The sequence below is a fragment of the Tyto alba genome, unplaced genomic scaffold (assembly GCF_018691265.1).
Source record: "Tyto alba isolate M040663 unplaced genomic scaffold, T.alba_DEE_v4.0 Super-Scaffold_18, whole genome shotgun sequence".
In the NCBI taxonomy this organism is placed as follows: Eukaryota; Metazoa; Chordata; class Aves; order Strigiformes; family Tytonidae; genus Tyto; species Tyto alba.
The window spans coordinates 34,986,131-35,003,103 of NW_024881280.1; the positions used below are offsets into that span (position 1 = coordinate 34,986,131).

The window sequence follows — 16,973 nt, forward strand, 5'->3', positions numbered from 1 at the left end:
TTTACAGTTCTGAGAGGCATACTAAAGCTACAGAATGACTTTCACCCAAGCAGGCAGCCAACGTACAACTGGTCCTACAGTACCTGCAGGTCTGCTGACCAGTACCCTGGACACTCGCAGCAGGACTCCCCGACTGCATCTACACTCTTCCTGCAATCTGGGAAATTACGTCACCTAACAAATGCAGTGTCTCAGGCAGTCAGGCAAGCATCCTCAGGCGTGCCCAGCACAACAGCACAGTATCCATCTTTTGCAAGAGGCTTTAATCAAGATTCTTCTGTTGGTTGAGAAGAAGCTATACAGGCAAATTTCAGGAAACGTAAACCTCATTCACAATACAGAAAAAGTTGCAATGAAAGTCCTAAGAACTCCATTGCTAAAGCAAACCCGACCATGCACTGCCAGACACTTGGAAAACCATCCACAACCAGCTTTTTGACAGCAGGCACACAGGACACTTACAAAGAAGAAGCTGCAGGTATGACAAGACTCACCCTTGCTTTAAAAGGCGCACAACAGTGACCATCAGTTAACTGGAAAACCTATACTGGGAAGTCGATGCTCCAAACTCAGGTAAAGATCAACGTTTCCAGGGGCTCCCCATCCTCCCAACTGCTGCAGTTTTCAGCTGCATGTTTGCACCACCGGTTTTAGGGTGAATTCTCATCTGGGAGAGCTCCCTCAGAATCTTCACGTGCCCCCCCGCCCGCTCCAGCCCTGCCCGCTCTCAGGGAAACCCACAGCTCGCTCTGTATAGGTACGGAAACGTCTCTTACATTTTGCAGGGCGTCTTGATACTGCGGCAGCGACGAGAGCTGCGACTCAGAGTGGTACGGGGACAACCCTTTCCTCAGGGTCCTCAGGTCCCCCGTGCCGGACTGCTGCAAAAACAACAGAAAACATAACAGTCCATATTAACAAAGTAAGGAAAGCAGGGCCCCTCCTGCTGTACTGGCTTTTCCCACGACCCATTCCCTTTCTTCTCCCTGCAACAGCAGTGACAGTGAGCATTGTAATAAAATGCTTTTTCCATGCCCACACCTGGAGGAAACATTTGTAAGCAGCTGGAGGTGAACCATTCAAGGTCTACTGCATGAAGTTATACAGCAAGAAGACATTTCTGTTTTACCTCAGTTCCTACATGTTCATTAAAAATATATGTTAAGATGCAAATGAAAAAATATTTTTAAGACTTCAGATTAAATCAAAATCAGCAAAAGAAATCCACCAGGAGACATTTTCTAGATTTTTCTTTTTAAAGCAGCATAGGCTATTCCGATCACCTGCTTGTGGAAAGCAATAAGAGTTTGTAAACAGCGCGACTGCGATTCACCTAAGCTTGCAAACTGTGTGTGACAGGAACAGGTTATAAATTTGCATGCACCCACAGGTCTTAAACAAAGTCAAATAAGTAAAGGTGGTCTGTAAGACACTAGAAACCACAGAAATGCAATGAATAGTCTGCACTCAAAGGGAAAAGTGGCACCAGGTGTCAAGAGTACTGAATAATCTCCCTGGGAAAAAGTTTCTGCCTGATGTTACTAGTTCTCTCTCTGTCTGTGATTCTGAAACAGGACAGTCCTAGAACGAGAAGAGTTTCTCATTTGTAACAGTGCACCCATAAAAAGTCAATACATAAGTAGCCAAAATCAAAGGTCTGGGAGAAGATTTTTTATTACCGATAAAGATCCTCATTAACATGTCATATTTTTAAGAGTATCAAGCAGTGGCTGTCCTTTATTTTAAAGCTACAAAATCATGACCTTTTAGATTTTTATGCTCCATTAAGACTTTTGACTTGCATTTGCTTCAGAAAGGATGCTTTCTACTTCAAAAGAAACAAAGAAAAGCCACTGGTGCAGTAAAATTTAACAGGAAATCTCATCAGCTCAAATGCATATAAAAACCCCTCAGTAACCCCGAAGGCTTGACCACAGCCAAGACTTTGAAGACTGTAGCCGTGCACAGACCTCTGGAAATATGAAAAGTTCACATCCAAGAACTGGTACATTCCGAGTGGATACATCATTTTCTTTCAGTGTCAGAAACATTTTCTTGTAGCTACACGGTCCGCTTTAGGTCACGTTCAGCTTTAGTTTTATTTCAAAATGTTGTTTTCTTAGGTTAAAACATCTAGTGTCAGCCACTGATTTCACAACCATTTTGGCACACTCACCCTATCACCTTTCCTTTTACAAGCTGCTAAGAGAAGGGTAGTTTTCAAGAAAGACATAATGAGAAATGGATGCTAGTCCTGTATCACCCAGCCTGCTGGGAACTGTTGTGCCTCACATGGAGTCAAGTGATTCAGAATGACTTTAGCATATGGGATGTCTGGGATTCCCTAGAATTTACAAGGTGACAACAGAGAAGACCGTGGCCTACATTTCTTTCGTATTTCACAGTAGAGAGTCAGAGACAGAAAGATCTAAAGGAGAAAACTCCTTCTCATGCTAAAGAGTGACTGCTGCAAGACTGAGTTTCCTCCAGCATGCCTGGGAGGTAAGTACTTTCAAAGGAAGGTCACAAAGGAAGACGATGAGAAGACTTAGTTTACTGGTGGTGTCGCTGGCACGTGATGTGTAGGAGTCTCTTGGTGGTCACCCTGAAAGGATTTTACCCTGGCTGGATACGCTTCCACTGCCCTGCTGTGTGCAACCTCGCCTTCGCTATTGTACATGCACGGGGCGGACAGCAACCTCCTGGAGAGGTCCTGACCCTGCTACCCACGCCTTTAGTTTGTCACCTTAGGGGCCGATGCACTCTTCCTTGGCATCTGTGACGAATGGGCAGTTGCACGGGCAAGTGAAAAGCAGAAGTAAACAGCAGAACGAAACTGTGAGGTTGCAGCTTTATGCCGGAGATCCCAGAGGTCACAGATTCCCTTGAAGGCCCTGCTCCAGAAGGATGTGCACTGCCTCACCAGTGCTCAGGGCCCTGGATTGCTTCAGGCTTCTGCAAACCCCGCCAAGACAAGGTGCCATGTGCTTATGGAGAAACAGGAGTGGAGAAATGGGCATGAGAAAGAGAGATTTGATGGACGTTTGTCTCCCAGAAACTTGTTCTCTTGTCCCCAAATCTGAATGGTTTGGTTCACATCAGATGTAGCATGTGTTTCATTGCACCACAGTTTGTTCTCACGGAAAGTCAAAAATCCTCACCCACCAAAGGAAGTAAGGCAACCAGACCTAAGTCTGGTCAACACACAATATCATACTACCGTGGCTAAAAATATGCTAGTTTAAATTGATTTCATTTAACTGCCCTATGCTGCAGGCAGGAGCAAGAGTCTGCATTAATTTCAATTTGGCTTAAATTGGTTGAAATTATGTTGGTAAATATACAGATACAGTCAAAACTCTGCTCTAACAAGTGTTTATAATGGATTAGTTCTATTGCTTTTTTTAAAGCAAATCCCATTTAAGACAGTGCACTTGCGTGTGACAAAACTATTGTTAGGCTGTTTCATTGACTGCTGATTGTGAATCTGACCTAATGCATTCAATTTGAGGGAAAGATTCCCACTGAGTTCAACAAACATCAAAACAAGCTCTTAATTAAAGAAAGGAAAATGAAAAAAAAAAAAAAAAAAAAAAAAAGGAAAATAAAAAGAAATAAAAATGCTGGAGAGAGATCTATCCAGAAGAAGAATCACGTGTTTGGGGCACAGAGTGGTTTTAGTAGGGCAAAAAGAATCTTCATCTGCCATTATTTAAAATGCATCTGTGTTGGAGATGGCCAAAGAAGCACTTCTTCCTACTGCTGTCAGCAGGAAAGCCAGTCCTTTCACAAGCATTCTACTCAATGCAATTTTCCTTCTATATTTTATAGAATTGGTTTCAAAATGTATCTTACTCTAAGTATTTTTTGCAACAGCCTACCCATCACAGTTCTGCACCATTTATTTTTTCTTGCACTAAAAGCAAATGTGTATTTCTTCACCACAGAAGGAAAACTGCTTTTTCTTCCTTTTTTTAAATTAAAATGGTATAGTGACACACATTCATCAGACTTCCCCAAACATTTATGCATTCATAGGGTTTTGCTATCAGTGTTAGAGCTAACCAGGAAAAGAAAGTGAATCCCTCATTAAAAAGCAATATGACTAATGATGCATCAGAATGAGTGGCCATTACTCCACTTAAACCTAAATTAAAAATCCTGGTATTTGCATTGTCAATCCACTCACAAAATGGGATCTCTTATTACTTTACCCAATTTTCATTACTGAGATGTAAGTGGATCCCAAATTTCTTTTCTAGTCAGAATGGCATTTTAAAAGTACAATGCCTGTTCATCTCTGTTCATCATCATTGTTGGAGATCATCTCAGTTAATGGGCAACATGTCTATAATAAATCATCCTTCAGGTAAAATTACTTTACATTTCTGGAGTTTCAAGGAATTCATCAGCAAAATCATTTTCATCTGAACTAAAACTCAATGGGATAGTGTTTTTTCGACTGAACTTTTATTGGGAATGTTTCCTAAGCTGAGGATCAGAGAGAGAGGGAGGGACACAGAAAAGGAGACCAAGAGAGAGCTGAGAAGACTCAGTCAGTCTTTATTTAACCTCATTAAATTTACGATGTGCATAACCTGAAATACACTTGTCCCCTGCAAATGCCAACAATTGGCCATCGACTACTCTGGAGTAGCTCTAGTTCTTTTACTGTGAATTTTTTCCAAAGCCTTGCTTCATCCAAATGTTTTTGTTTTTGTTTTTTCTTTTTAAAAAAAAAAAGAGAGAGAGAAAGGAAATAAAGAAAAAGAAAGCATCTCCTGCCTTTTGCAGTGATACAACAAAAGCGTGAGGTCTCCCTAGATCTAACTCAGCATCACTCTGCACGGTGATGCCTCCCCTTACCAGCCGATGAGCATGAGGACAAGCCTGCAGACCCAACGCCTTCACCCCCAGTGCAAACCTGTGCTACTCACTACCAACGCTGACATCTCCCCAGTGGTCCCTTGGACACAATAACTCTTCATTACCTGAAAATAATGACATAACATTTATTGCTAAATTTTTCAACTAGGCAGAACTTGAAGTGACCCCAGAAGATACTGTTCTTGGACCAAAGCCTGAGACTTTGTCACCCCTGTTATGAAAGATATGGACCTAGACATGACCCTCCCGGCAGAGAAGGGAGTTTTTCCTACTCACACCAGTGAGAAAATAATAGGACCAACAAGTCAGGTTTTCAGTAAAAATGGACTGCAAACCTGACTTTTTCTCTGTCTAGAAAACAGAAGCCATTTGATTCTTAACATGGGTGGAATGTGGTAAGTATTTTCCAAATAAAATAACATATCATTTAAAATACTTTAGATAGAAATTAAAATCTTGGCGCTTACCAAAGCCTAAAATTACATTTTTTAAAAAATCATCAAACACTTGTTTCTATCAAAGCTTTCTATCCTGCTAGCTGGGAGACGAAATGGTGGCCTCTGACTTTTTGACCTGACGTGCTGAGTGATTCAATTTGAAAATAACACAAATAACGCAAGAAGATGGATGGTGTTTGCAGTATTTTAAGGTCAAAGTACTATGAAGAAACATTTATTTTCCTTTCCATTTCTGCCTAGTAAAGTCAGATTGGTCCTGTGGCCATGTTGAACCAACTGTGAAGATAAAGTGTTGAAAACTTATAGACAATTTAGACAAATTATCTTTTCTGTTACCCTTCGGTGTTACTTCTGCTGGAAAGGAGAAAAAGGAAGACAAGGATTTAATTCTGAAACACTTCTTTGTAACAAAATGGACCATTCTTACCAGAAATTAAGTACAGAAAGACAGAAATTTACTTGACACGTATTTCTCAGCATTTATGAAAGAGATTAGCAGAAAAAACAGAATGATTTCAATTACAATTATGTGCTGAAGTGACCAAGGAAAATTAAAAAGCAACACTGTCAGCTTCCAGTAATTCATGAATTAGCATTCAAAACAGGGCTGTTACATAAGTAGCCTTTAATTGAAAACACTATTTTCTTTTTTCGCATAAATTGTAACAGCTGAAGGCTGAACAGAGATTAAAATAAATAAATAAATAAATAAACAATTCATGAATTACCCGTCTGACCCTGTGCCCTGTGGAAATACTAAAGCCTTTGCAAAGGGTCACAGCTTCCCTTCTCCCCAGGGGCTGCAGGGTCACCTTGGAGCAATTCGGGTGTCCACACACGGGCGCCCCATGCCTGAGCACCCGCGGGGGCTTGGCGAGGGCGGTGAGGAGCTGCTAGGGACCTACGTCCTTCTGCCACACTGCCCTGGTGGCACCCGAGGACTACGTGTCAGCACCTGAGGAGCTGCTCTCTTCACCTCTTTGTAACTCATTTGTAACCTCCTGCACTGGGAAAGCCTCCTTTCCTGGTTCACATGCCATTTAAAATAAAAAAAAAAAAAAAAAAAAAACCAAACAAAAAAACAAACAAAACAACAAAACCAAAAAACAACAACAGGCAAGCAAGCACCAATTCAAAGGCCAGGAGCCCTACAAAGCCCTTTTTTGTTCACCTCTGGGGAGTTGCTTTATAAAGGGATGGAAAAATGTGTCCAGAATGAAGAGGAGAATCAAGCATACGAGAGTCACTGACAGCAGACTTCCCAGAGGACTGTTATTTCAGAGGCTTTATAATAATCAGCTTCATTTTCCTACAGTGCAGACCCACTGGCACTAAGCTCAAGAGACAGCAGATTACACACTGCACCACTTAAATGTATTAATATTATATCTGCTATTCAACATAACTTTAGAAGAAATTATATATCTTAACATGAAATGCAACTAGATAGAAAGGAATACTGTGAGGAACTCAGTATTGGCAATAGAAGATATCCTTACTGACACCAGTTCAGAAGATTTTCTTTGGACAAATGAATATGCTCCACCATCACCCAGCCCTCAGAGAGACCAGCAATTTCCATTTTTTAGTGGCTATTCCACCTGTTTAGAAAGCACAGGATTTCCTTTAGCTGTCATTTAAATATCAGGGTGAACCTGGTCCTTAGCAATAGGGCAAGGGCATCCCATCCTGACCATGTAAACCCACAAAGATTTGGGCTTTTGATTTGGGTAATGCTCTACATGAAAAAAAAAAAAAAAGGTCTATATGAAAAAAATGTCGTTCTTACTTCATATTCTAGTTTTAGCCCATAGATCTTGGATGTTAGATGGAAAACTCTGCTGAGACATTGTGTTTTGATTATATATGTTTGTGAAGAGAAAAAGGAGGAAGGTTTTATTTCAGCCCACTGGATCAGGCTGCCTTCATCTTTATGGACTCTTGGGCTGCCCGTTGCCTGAATCGCTTCCCTGTCACTGTAATATAAGTTCTTACACTTACCAGTAACAATTTTCTAAACCAAAATTGTTCAAGTAATTGAAACTGCTTCAATTTTGACACTCAACAACCCATTGTTTGCAACTGGGTAATTAAATTGAAGGTTTAGCTCAAAACCTTTTCCTGTTATTTCCTGCAGCAATTTAGCTAAAAATGACAACTTCTCTTTAGGTAGGTAAACGGCTTTGATTTGAAGCTGGTCAAAACTCAGATATTGCTAACCAATGTCTTTTGCACAAGTACAGGAAGGAAATAAAAAAATAATTAGGGGCATATTTAATACATTCAGATGATTAAAAAATGGAAATCGCCAACATTAGCATGTGAAAGAACAAGCAATCAGAGCCCCAAACAACCAGCAGCAATATTAAAAGGCAGCTCCCAGATCCAAGAAGCTGTTTGTGGATGCATAAGCTCTACCTTACTGAAATTTCGTGGCAAGCTGTTGCAGTCAGCCAGCTAGAAGGGAACAGAAGAACATTATACATTTGGAAACTTAACAGAAAAAAGTTATTTTATCATCTTGGAAAAAGCTCTGTCTTTACTACAGATGACCAAAATAAGCTGGTCTTACACGCAGCACTTGACAACATTATTTGAACTTCAATTCCTTTTTCCATATTAATGAATGAAGTATTGCAGAACCCGTTATTAACTGCACAAACATTAACATCTTACTGTCCTAACTTAGAGCACAGTGACTCCACGCACAGTCAGTTGATAAAGCTTGATCACCTTACTCTTGTTCACAACTACAGATATTTTACCATTCCCATGGAGTTCAAGGGCACTATCAGAACACACCGCTCTGTAAGAATGACCTGGCCCGAGATATCCTTAATAAGTCCAGCAGAGCAGTGATATTTTGCCGAGGTAAAGCAAAGCAGAAACACATCTCAAACAAAGTGAAGGAGATGCTCAAAGCAACTGACTTGCCCAGCTCTCACACGGGCCCCAGGGCAACGGCCCCGGTTTCTCGTGACCTCAGCACCACACGAGTGGCCCTTCCGGGCAGCCTTGGGCCCCAGTGAACATCCTCTACCACACAACCTTGCACAAAGATTTCCTTCTTATCTCTTTAAGCCATGTTTTAGGGTCTCATGCACCAGGAAGTTGAGGGATGGGCAATTTCACTGTGTGAAGCTAGCAAATAATTTAATTAAGGTTCAGTAATTGCAGTTATCACTACAAGACATATTCAAGCAAAAATAAGCTCAGCAAAGCACATATCTGACTTTAAGTATATGTGAAGAGTCCCATTAGCTTCAACAGCATTTATCGGGCAAGCTGGAAATTACACACATGAGAGCACAATAAAAAATCAACGTATTTGATTTTGAAAGAACTCTGCAAATAAGAAAAAAAATTAAGGGATGAGATTAAAACTATTTAACATCTTCCATGTCAGGTAATAATATAAGCTTTCTGTAATAGGAGAGATTAAATTTCTTCACATGGGTTCATATCCCTGCTGTACATGCAGCACATCCAGGGATCATTCCTTAGACTGGTGACACAGGCTTTAGAGGACGACGGTCTGCCAAGACAACTACTCTCCCAATTCCCTCTTCAGTATTTAGCCAGCAGGTCACAAGCACAACCTCAGCCAGTTTAATCAGTAAAACCATTTTCAGTTGTTCATGTGGAATTGAAAATGGTACGATGCTGAGAATGAGGTGCACAGCCCTTGCACAGCAGCAGCACAGGGAGCTGTGAGGATGCATTTGGATGTCGTGCCACGGCTGGATCTCAGCTATTTGCAAACACGACACAGGAATGAGTATCCCGACTTATGCCTGTGCTCTGACTTGCCCCTCATATCATGAGCTGCATCCATACAAGCTGTAGGGACAAAGCAATCGATTTTATGTGGTTGCAATGGTGACAACTGGAATCCTCTATTTCCAGGGGAGCTAACACTTCGCAAAAAGCTTAATAAATAGCAGAAGATAGTAAGAGGCTTAGCAGATTTTCCCGTGTAAAACCACTGTTGGAAAAATATTTTTATTAGTATCTCAGTGGGGTACAGGCAACAAAATTAGTGCAAGTTTCAAACTTCTCCATTCTCTGTAGCAACTGAGGTAGGGAACTTCAGTACACTCTTAATATTCAAGAGTGTCTGTATTTTTTCCTCTTGTTTTAGATCAGCAGAGAAAGATCAACCCCATAACTCATGGGAGACTCAGATAATCAGCTCAAACCAAATTGCAGTATGTAATTATAATCACACAAATGGCAGGCTTTGCTCAAGAGAGAATATGGCTGGTGCAGCTGAGATTCAAGCATCACAGCCTATAACCCAAACAGAAATGCAGCTCAATAGTCAACAAAGCCAAATGGAGCTACAACCATTTGCATTCAGTGTAGCCTTTGTCTGGTCTGTGGCTTGTAAGAAATGAGTTTAGGAGTCTCAGACTAATGGAGCCTATCCATGGCTCATTCGCATCAAAATCAATTTCTTCAAGCTAAGGAACGCTTTCCCAGTTCAACCAGGCAAGTGGATGTAGATGTGGATGTAATATTAAGCACATGAATAAACTCACTGGACATCCTCTGGAGTCATGTTTCATTTTCTTCTGTCAGCTGCACCCCAGGGAACCACCATACCTCCTCCCAAAAGCTCAGCCACAGCCAAAGCCATTGGGGCTCCTTCAAGGCACTCGCTACATCAAATAAAATGAGGGAGCTGGTAACGAGGAAGGCAAAGACCTGAATCCCCTTCTCATAAATCAGAAAAAGTCCCTTGCAGGCTTTAATGTTGCGACCAAGACGACCAAGGGCTCTGATGGCCTTCTCTCTCTTCTTCTGAAGCACTGAGGGTGGGATGGACACTCAAGCCCCTCTCTTCTGGCGGACCACTTAGATGTTCAAAGCTCTCTGCTGAACCAGGACTCAAATAGTCGGGAAGAGTCAGTTACAGCCAGTCTTAACTTTTATGAGATAGTCCAAATATTCTTCAGAAGTCTCCTAAAAAGATTTAGATTTGCATTTTTGGCTTCATGAAAAGCAAAATAAAACTGAAAATTTTGCCACAAACTTATAGTTTTGGGTAAAGCCTCTTTTTTTTTTTTAAGGAAAAAAAAAAAAAAAGCAATGAATGATTAACATCCTTCCCTTACATCCCCAAGTTCCTTTCAGATATCAGACACTGACTTTTTCTTGAGATGGTTTTGAATTTGGCAATTGAACTTACTGCAAAAATCTGTTTTTAAGCTGTGATTCTGCTTAGTTTCCCCTCAAAACATTTTTCAGTTCTTCTCAGATGGACTGATCACTGAGAATCACTGTGTACTTTGAACCTCTCCACATGTTAAAAAGACACAAAATGCTGCTTCTTCACAGCCTGATCTAACTGCAATTAACAGCTTTTTCCCTGACCCTGTCCTCAAATACAGAAAAAAAAGTGGAATCTAGTGAAATTATTACAAAGCTGGTTAGGCATAGGATATGACTAATCCTGCATTTCACAGCTGGAGGTTAAACTGAGCCTCATTAAACCCAGTGTTCTTCCTTACCCACAACAGAAACAAATGGGGCATGGCAGAGCTTTTCATGTGTGCGCCTCTCACACTCACAATCGCACTCAGAAATTCAACTCTAGTGCTTCAAAAGTTAAGTTGCAAGAAATTGTATGATTGTCTCAAATTCCTAAGAGTCAACAGCCACTGTATGTTTCTGTCTATCTGTTACTTGACTTCTGAATTCAGAACTTCTTGAATTATATCTCCCAGATTATTGGAGAACTCTATTTACATGTGCCAGGGGGCTCTCTTGTAAAATCCCTTAATTCCGCTGGTGACAACCCCCAGAGCACACAGTACACAATCCAGCTTTCATTACAAGTTGCCAAAGCTCATTTCTATCATTGATCCTGCTTTTTAGATGTGCTCCTACCCGTGAATGGAAGGTGAATACCAAGAGAGTATTTATTTTGGTAGGTAGCAGTTTAAGACCTTGATGCCCAAAGTCAATAGAAGGAACTCCACTGTCTTAAAGGTCTTGAACGTATTTTGGAGGCAAGTCTGAGACATGTTTGAACTGGTCGTATAAAACTGCACATCTCTTATTTGGGATAAAAAAAGCATTTTGTGTAATAAATATATATTGTTTACTTAAATCTCAAGTCCACCTATTTGATAGCAAATTGGTCAGATCAGCCTTGTCACTTTAATTCATAAAAGAAGGAGTTGAAATGAAACACGCTTGGACATAGATTAGTTTTGCATGCTATGTTTTCTGTAAGCTTCTGCTGCCACAGCTAAAGATTGGGGGTTTCTGTTAACAGTTTTTGCATCTTTGCATGTAAGCAATGCAGTGCAATTAGAGGCCTAAACCAAAGTTTGGAGAGTGGTCTCATGAAAGGTCTTATGAGAGAAGGTCTCATGAAAATCTGGTTCTGCATGAACTGTACTCCAAAATGCATGGAGTTCTGTAAAAAGACTCATCATTGACTTGAAAGGAATATTTGGATGAGGCCCTAAATATGCATCTCCTTTTTGATTAGTTAAAATTAATATGCAGCTAAACTTTTAAACAGCACATAAAAATGGTAATATAGTAACCTAGGGCATGTCCCCTTCAGTATTCTGAATTTAATGGAGACCAAACACACTGTAAATCTTTCATGTCCAAGTTGCTCTCTGTTACAAAAATAATCCCATTTCCCTTGTGAGACCTTAAATTAAAGCAATTATACTTATCCTCCTCACACACAAACAATAGGTAGACTTTGGGGAAATAAGACAGGTTTGTAATTTTGTTCCGCTCGTGGTGGGCACGTGCAACACTCCTGTTGCAAGCCGTGGCCTCACAACAAAGCTCCGGAGCTGCAATTCAAGGAGAGGCCCAAACATTAAGACCCTATAACAACTCTGAGAGCCGAGAGGCAACTTCACAGGCAGGAACCGTTAATGGTGGACTTGGCACAAAAGCGACTGATAATAAAACAACAGAGGAAATTGCACTGTGACTCTCTTGGAGCCAGCCAGAACACTGTGGGCAATTTCTTTTTCTCCTCCATCCTCTGCTCTTCAGGAAGAGATCAAGCTCTGCACTGAACAGCATTTACGTCTTTGTTCTTCACAGTACTAACAATTCTCAGGCTCTCTTCAATCCTGGGGTCCAGTTTTTTCCCCCTCATTTTCAGAACAATATGCTAGAAGCTGCCTGCTGAGTGCATGTTTGTGCTGAGTTCACATTTGCCTAAGAAGAATTGAGGCAGAATCTAGATGCCCTTACCATGGAAGCTCTTAGCTCTAAAACCTCAGCTCTGTTTTAATAGAAGTGTTTACAGGCATTATTTACTATCATTCTGCTATCCGTACCGCTGCAGCCTTCTTTTAATTCAGGTGAAGCATGCAGCTTCTTAAAAATAAGACTAAGAACAGTTTTCAAGACCTTCTAGGGATGCTCTAAAGATCTTCCAAGGGTACACTAAATACCAGTCAGCTAGCAGGTAGATACTGAAATGTTGTGAAGTGTTGGTAATATGAAGTCTATTTGGTATTTTTAATTAAATACTCTGATGTTCTTCCTAAATCCCCAGGGCTGTCCGGTCCCCAGAGACGAATTTTTTTAATTTCTGTTCTGCACCAGGGGACCTGAAATTTTCCCTGAAAGATGCACCAGGACCTCTTTGTCAAACTTCCAGTTACTCCGTCTCGCCTGTCCAATACATCTGCTTTGTTCAAAGCTGGGCTTTTTGAAACAAAGGTGTGCAACATGCTCTGAGCATCTTTGAGTAGGAAGATGCCTCTAGCACTCCTGTTCTGAAGGGAAAAGCCAGACACAGCTCAGCAGAGACCATAAACCAAAAGAGTCCCAATAGCCTGCCCCTGGTGCACAGGACTTACTGAGGAAGAGAAAGAACAGGATGATGAGTCCACAAAGCCTGTAAGCTTCAGTTTTAGTTAAAAGTGTCCAATCTTTGACATTGTACAGAATGAGCTGAAAATGCAAAATAATGTGAAAGAATGGCCAGAAGTTTGTCACTGTCATTATCTTTAAAATGTATGCATTAGTTATAAAACTAACCAAAATTGCTCTTTGGAGCTCCTGAACTTCATAAACATGGGTTTCTCTAATCTTGAGGGGAAAGGGAGTAATTACAAATTCATTTTTAGTATAAGCTGGCAGTGTGAGGTGGCTTAAGGGGTCTATTTTCTGCTTGGACACTTTCAGCTCAGAGGAACTGAAAGCAAATATGGTCTCCTACCTCAGAGGTCGTATCTGAGTAATATGGAAGGCACCCTCACGCAGTCAGCCAGACACTGTGAAAGAGAGGTTAACACCAGCTCTCCTGGGCACTCCCCACAAAGACAACAAGGAAAAACGAAACTACTCCCACATGATGTTGCATAGATGAATTGCACGCACACAGCAGAACTTAGTGCATGTCTTCCCTAGAGAATTTGAGACTATAGAAGTGATGCCTGTGAAGATCTTCAAAGCCAACACCCAACATTCCTCAGAGCTTACGTTCACCTTCTTTATATGTCAACTAAAATTTCCAGAAACCAACTACAATTGTGAGAAAGGCTGACACCATCAATCCCAGGACACCGAGGTTCCCACCTGCTCTGCAGGGTCTTTGCCAGTGGGGTTGCACCACAGACTCCTACCAGCACTGGTGAGCAGGCATCGAGGGCATTTTGTGGTAGTGGCATTCACTACAGCATCTCCCCAGCCAATATAAACCAGGGAAACAAAAGCTGTGCGTTGTCAGAGTTGCTGCCAGGGATTTTGCCAGCACAGTGATGCCATCCAAGAGCATGACTTTCTAGTTAACATGGCCATGCCAGCAAAACATTACAGTGTAAACCTGAGTCAAAGAAAAGTGTAAAACTGGAGTGGTTTCTCCTCAGAGAAAGGAGAATGGTAAAAGTGATGGCTACTGATGGGGTAGCAATGTCAGAAGCAGCTCATTTCCCAGCTGAAATATACATCTCCTTCCGTAGAAAGCCAAAGAAGCCAAAACAAAAAATATCCATATACAGCTATCATAAATAACATCCACTTATCCATTTACTTTCCTCCCACTGCGAAGTGTGGTTCATGAGATGGTACTTCTTGATCTCCCGGGGGAAGAAAAGCTCTCTCCATTAATCTGCTCAAACGAGTCACCAGAAAAGAAGTGTGAGTCCCAGCACACCTGCGCTGCAGGTAACACGTGCGGTGCAGAGCGGCCGCCTCGGCGCGGGCTGGAGAGCTCTCGCCTCTCCCCCTGAGATTTTCTTCCAAAGTGCTTACGGAGATGTCAGGAAGCAGGAGAAAAAGGGCAGGCTGGGCACCCCTGCACTGACTTAATTCCATGACTGAAGGCGGTAGAAAGACATTACCTCTCAGCATAGCCTCACACCCCAGATGCCAAAGAAGATAAAGCAACAAATCTCACTCAGGACGCACCGACTAGCAAAGGGGCATTGTGTCACTGGCCACTGTAATATAAATCCTCCCGTAAAGCTTGCAGTACCATTTGCAGCACCGGCCTTCTCGGGTTTCCCTGGATGAAGCACTATTTCAGCTCTACGTTTAGCACTTGGAGAGAAGCCAGGAAGACTTCCATAACCACCACTGATTCGTTAATCCTTTAATGTACAGGCACTGTTTGTTACTTAGGACGTCAGGTTTCATCACTCCTCAGCATGCTGGTGATAGAACTTCTTGACACCAGACTGCAAATATTATTGCAATGTCAATACTCCCAGGGAGGAAGCCAAGCCAAGTTAAAATGTGACTTTAGTGTTGACAAGCCAGTTTGGCATTGCAGAATTCAAACAGCCAGGATCACCTGGCAACTTTAAAAATGAGACAAAGTTTTCCAGGATCCCTTTTGACTAGAGTCTTACCCCTAGGTCCGCATGGCAACAGCTAAACACTCACCAATCAGATGAAGCAAGTAAGAATACAGTAAATTGATTATACTTTTCCAGGAAAGCGCTGGAAGCAACATGTACATATGCATGTGAGTTTGTGCCTATACAGATTTTTCTCATCTTTCTCATTGAAAGAGAAAAAAATCCAAATCCAGGTTTGCAGCATGACAGATTTGGATGTGATGCAGCTCAGTATCCCCAAGGAGTTCACACAGATCATGATAGCTTCAACACTTCTCCTGTTGCCCCAAGGAGAGCTGACTCCCTGCTTACAATAAAAAGAAGTTATTTCCCAAGAATGACCTAAAACAGGTCAGATACTGGTCTTTTTGGAGGGCCATCGAGACACTGCACAGGGGCTGCACAGAACATCGTAGCCAAGCTGGCAGCAGTGCCTGCTGCAGCCGGGGAGGCCGCTGGCCTTCCCCAGAGCTATTGTAAGATCATTTCCCTCCCTCCTGGATTCAAACGTTTGTAGTGACAGAGCTGAAAGGTGAGGACACCTGAGGACAGCTGTGCACCTGGAGGAAAAGGCACGGCCTGCCCACCCAGGACAGCACGAAGGTGAAGGGCTGATGCGTGGGGCTGCTTCAGGCTCATGCACCCTGAGACTTAACTGAGCTTCACCCTCCTGATGCAATAAGCCCAGGCAACTATTCAGCCCCCATTAATTTACCACCAATTAATTGCCAACCACTCTTTTTTGACCTCATAAGGCAGATCCAATGGAGTAACAAGCCAGACACAGCCCATCTGCGTATCAATAGCTCCAATCTCGGGGTTTCCACCGGGACAGAGGGAGTTAAAATTAAATTAGCAATTAATTAATACATGAAGCCACTCGGTAACTGTTGACTTGAGCACCCTTTTGGGGTTTTAACCTTTCGGTGCCCTGTGAGTTTTGTTTCATGGCTAGCGATACTGTAGAAATGTGAGGAAATCTTTAAAAAGAGCTCAGAGTCAGGTCAAAATGTGAATTTCAGTAAAAATAAGTTTTGACAAAATTATCTTACTGAAATTTCAGCAAGCATAGATTCTTCTCTTTTTTTTTTTTTTATTTTGGGTTTGGTTTTTTTGGTTTTTTTTTATATAAACAGAAATGTTTTAGAAACATGCTATCCTGGGGCAGTCTATCTTCAGACTTTGTGAAATGCAAAGAACAGCACAACATAAACTGGCAAAAAGGTATTTTTAAAAAAAAAAAAAGAGGATGGATTTTTCATTTCCAGTCATTATAATTGGAAAGAACCTGGAACAAAATTACAAACTCAGTGCTTGAAGTTAAGAAGCAAAGTATAGAAAAAAAAACTTTCAAATGGCAGGGAGGTAGAACATACAACAGTGGAAGGATGCAAAGAACAAGAGGAAAAGGGTAACGCTTCTGAATAGTTTAAACAGACAGTGTTTCACTGAATTCAGCAAAGCTGCCCCTGTTTACACCAAGTGCTGTGTTTTACAGGGGATCCAGGGGACATACCAGACAGAATGACTCTTTTCTTCCTGCAGCTTGATGTTGCTGTATACAAACAGGTAAGCATCAGGAGTGATCAGAAGCCCGGTGGCTTGTGGAGGAGACTTTCAAGGGCAGATGCAAGCGGAAAGTGCCGGTTTAGAGAGGTCTGCTCAGTTTTAAGCAAGATCTCAAATAAAAGCTAGGAGCCAGCACTGCACAAAACTATTCCCAAGGCTGTCCTTTGTCTACAGCCTCCTCTTTCAACAAGATAAAAGTCAATGTAAATGGGCAAGCAAGAGAAAA

At 41.7% G+C, this 16,973-nt stretch overlaps 1 protein-coding gene across 1 annotated transcript in view; it reads right to left on the reverse strand.

The window, feature by feature from the left end:
• CCDC85C (coiled-coil domain containing 85C) overlaps positions 1-16,973 on the reverse strand; it is a 114,069-nt gene that overhangs the window by 26,831 nt on the left and 70,265 nt on the right. Inside the window, exon 3 of the mRNA XM_032988978.2 lies at positions 777-881. Coding sequence (XP_032844869.1) covers positions 777-881 — 105 coding nt within the window. The remainder of the gene's footprint in view (positions 1-776; positions 882-16,973) is intronic.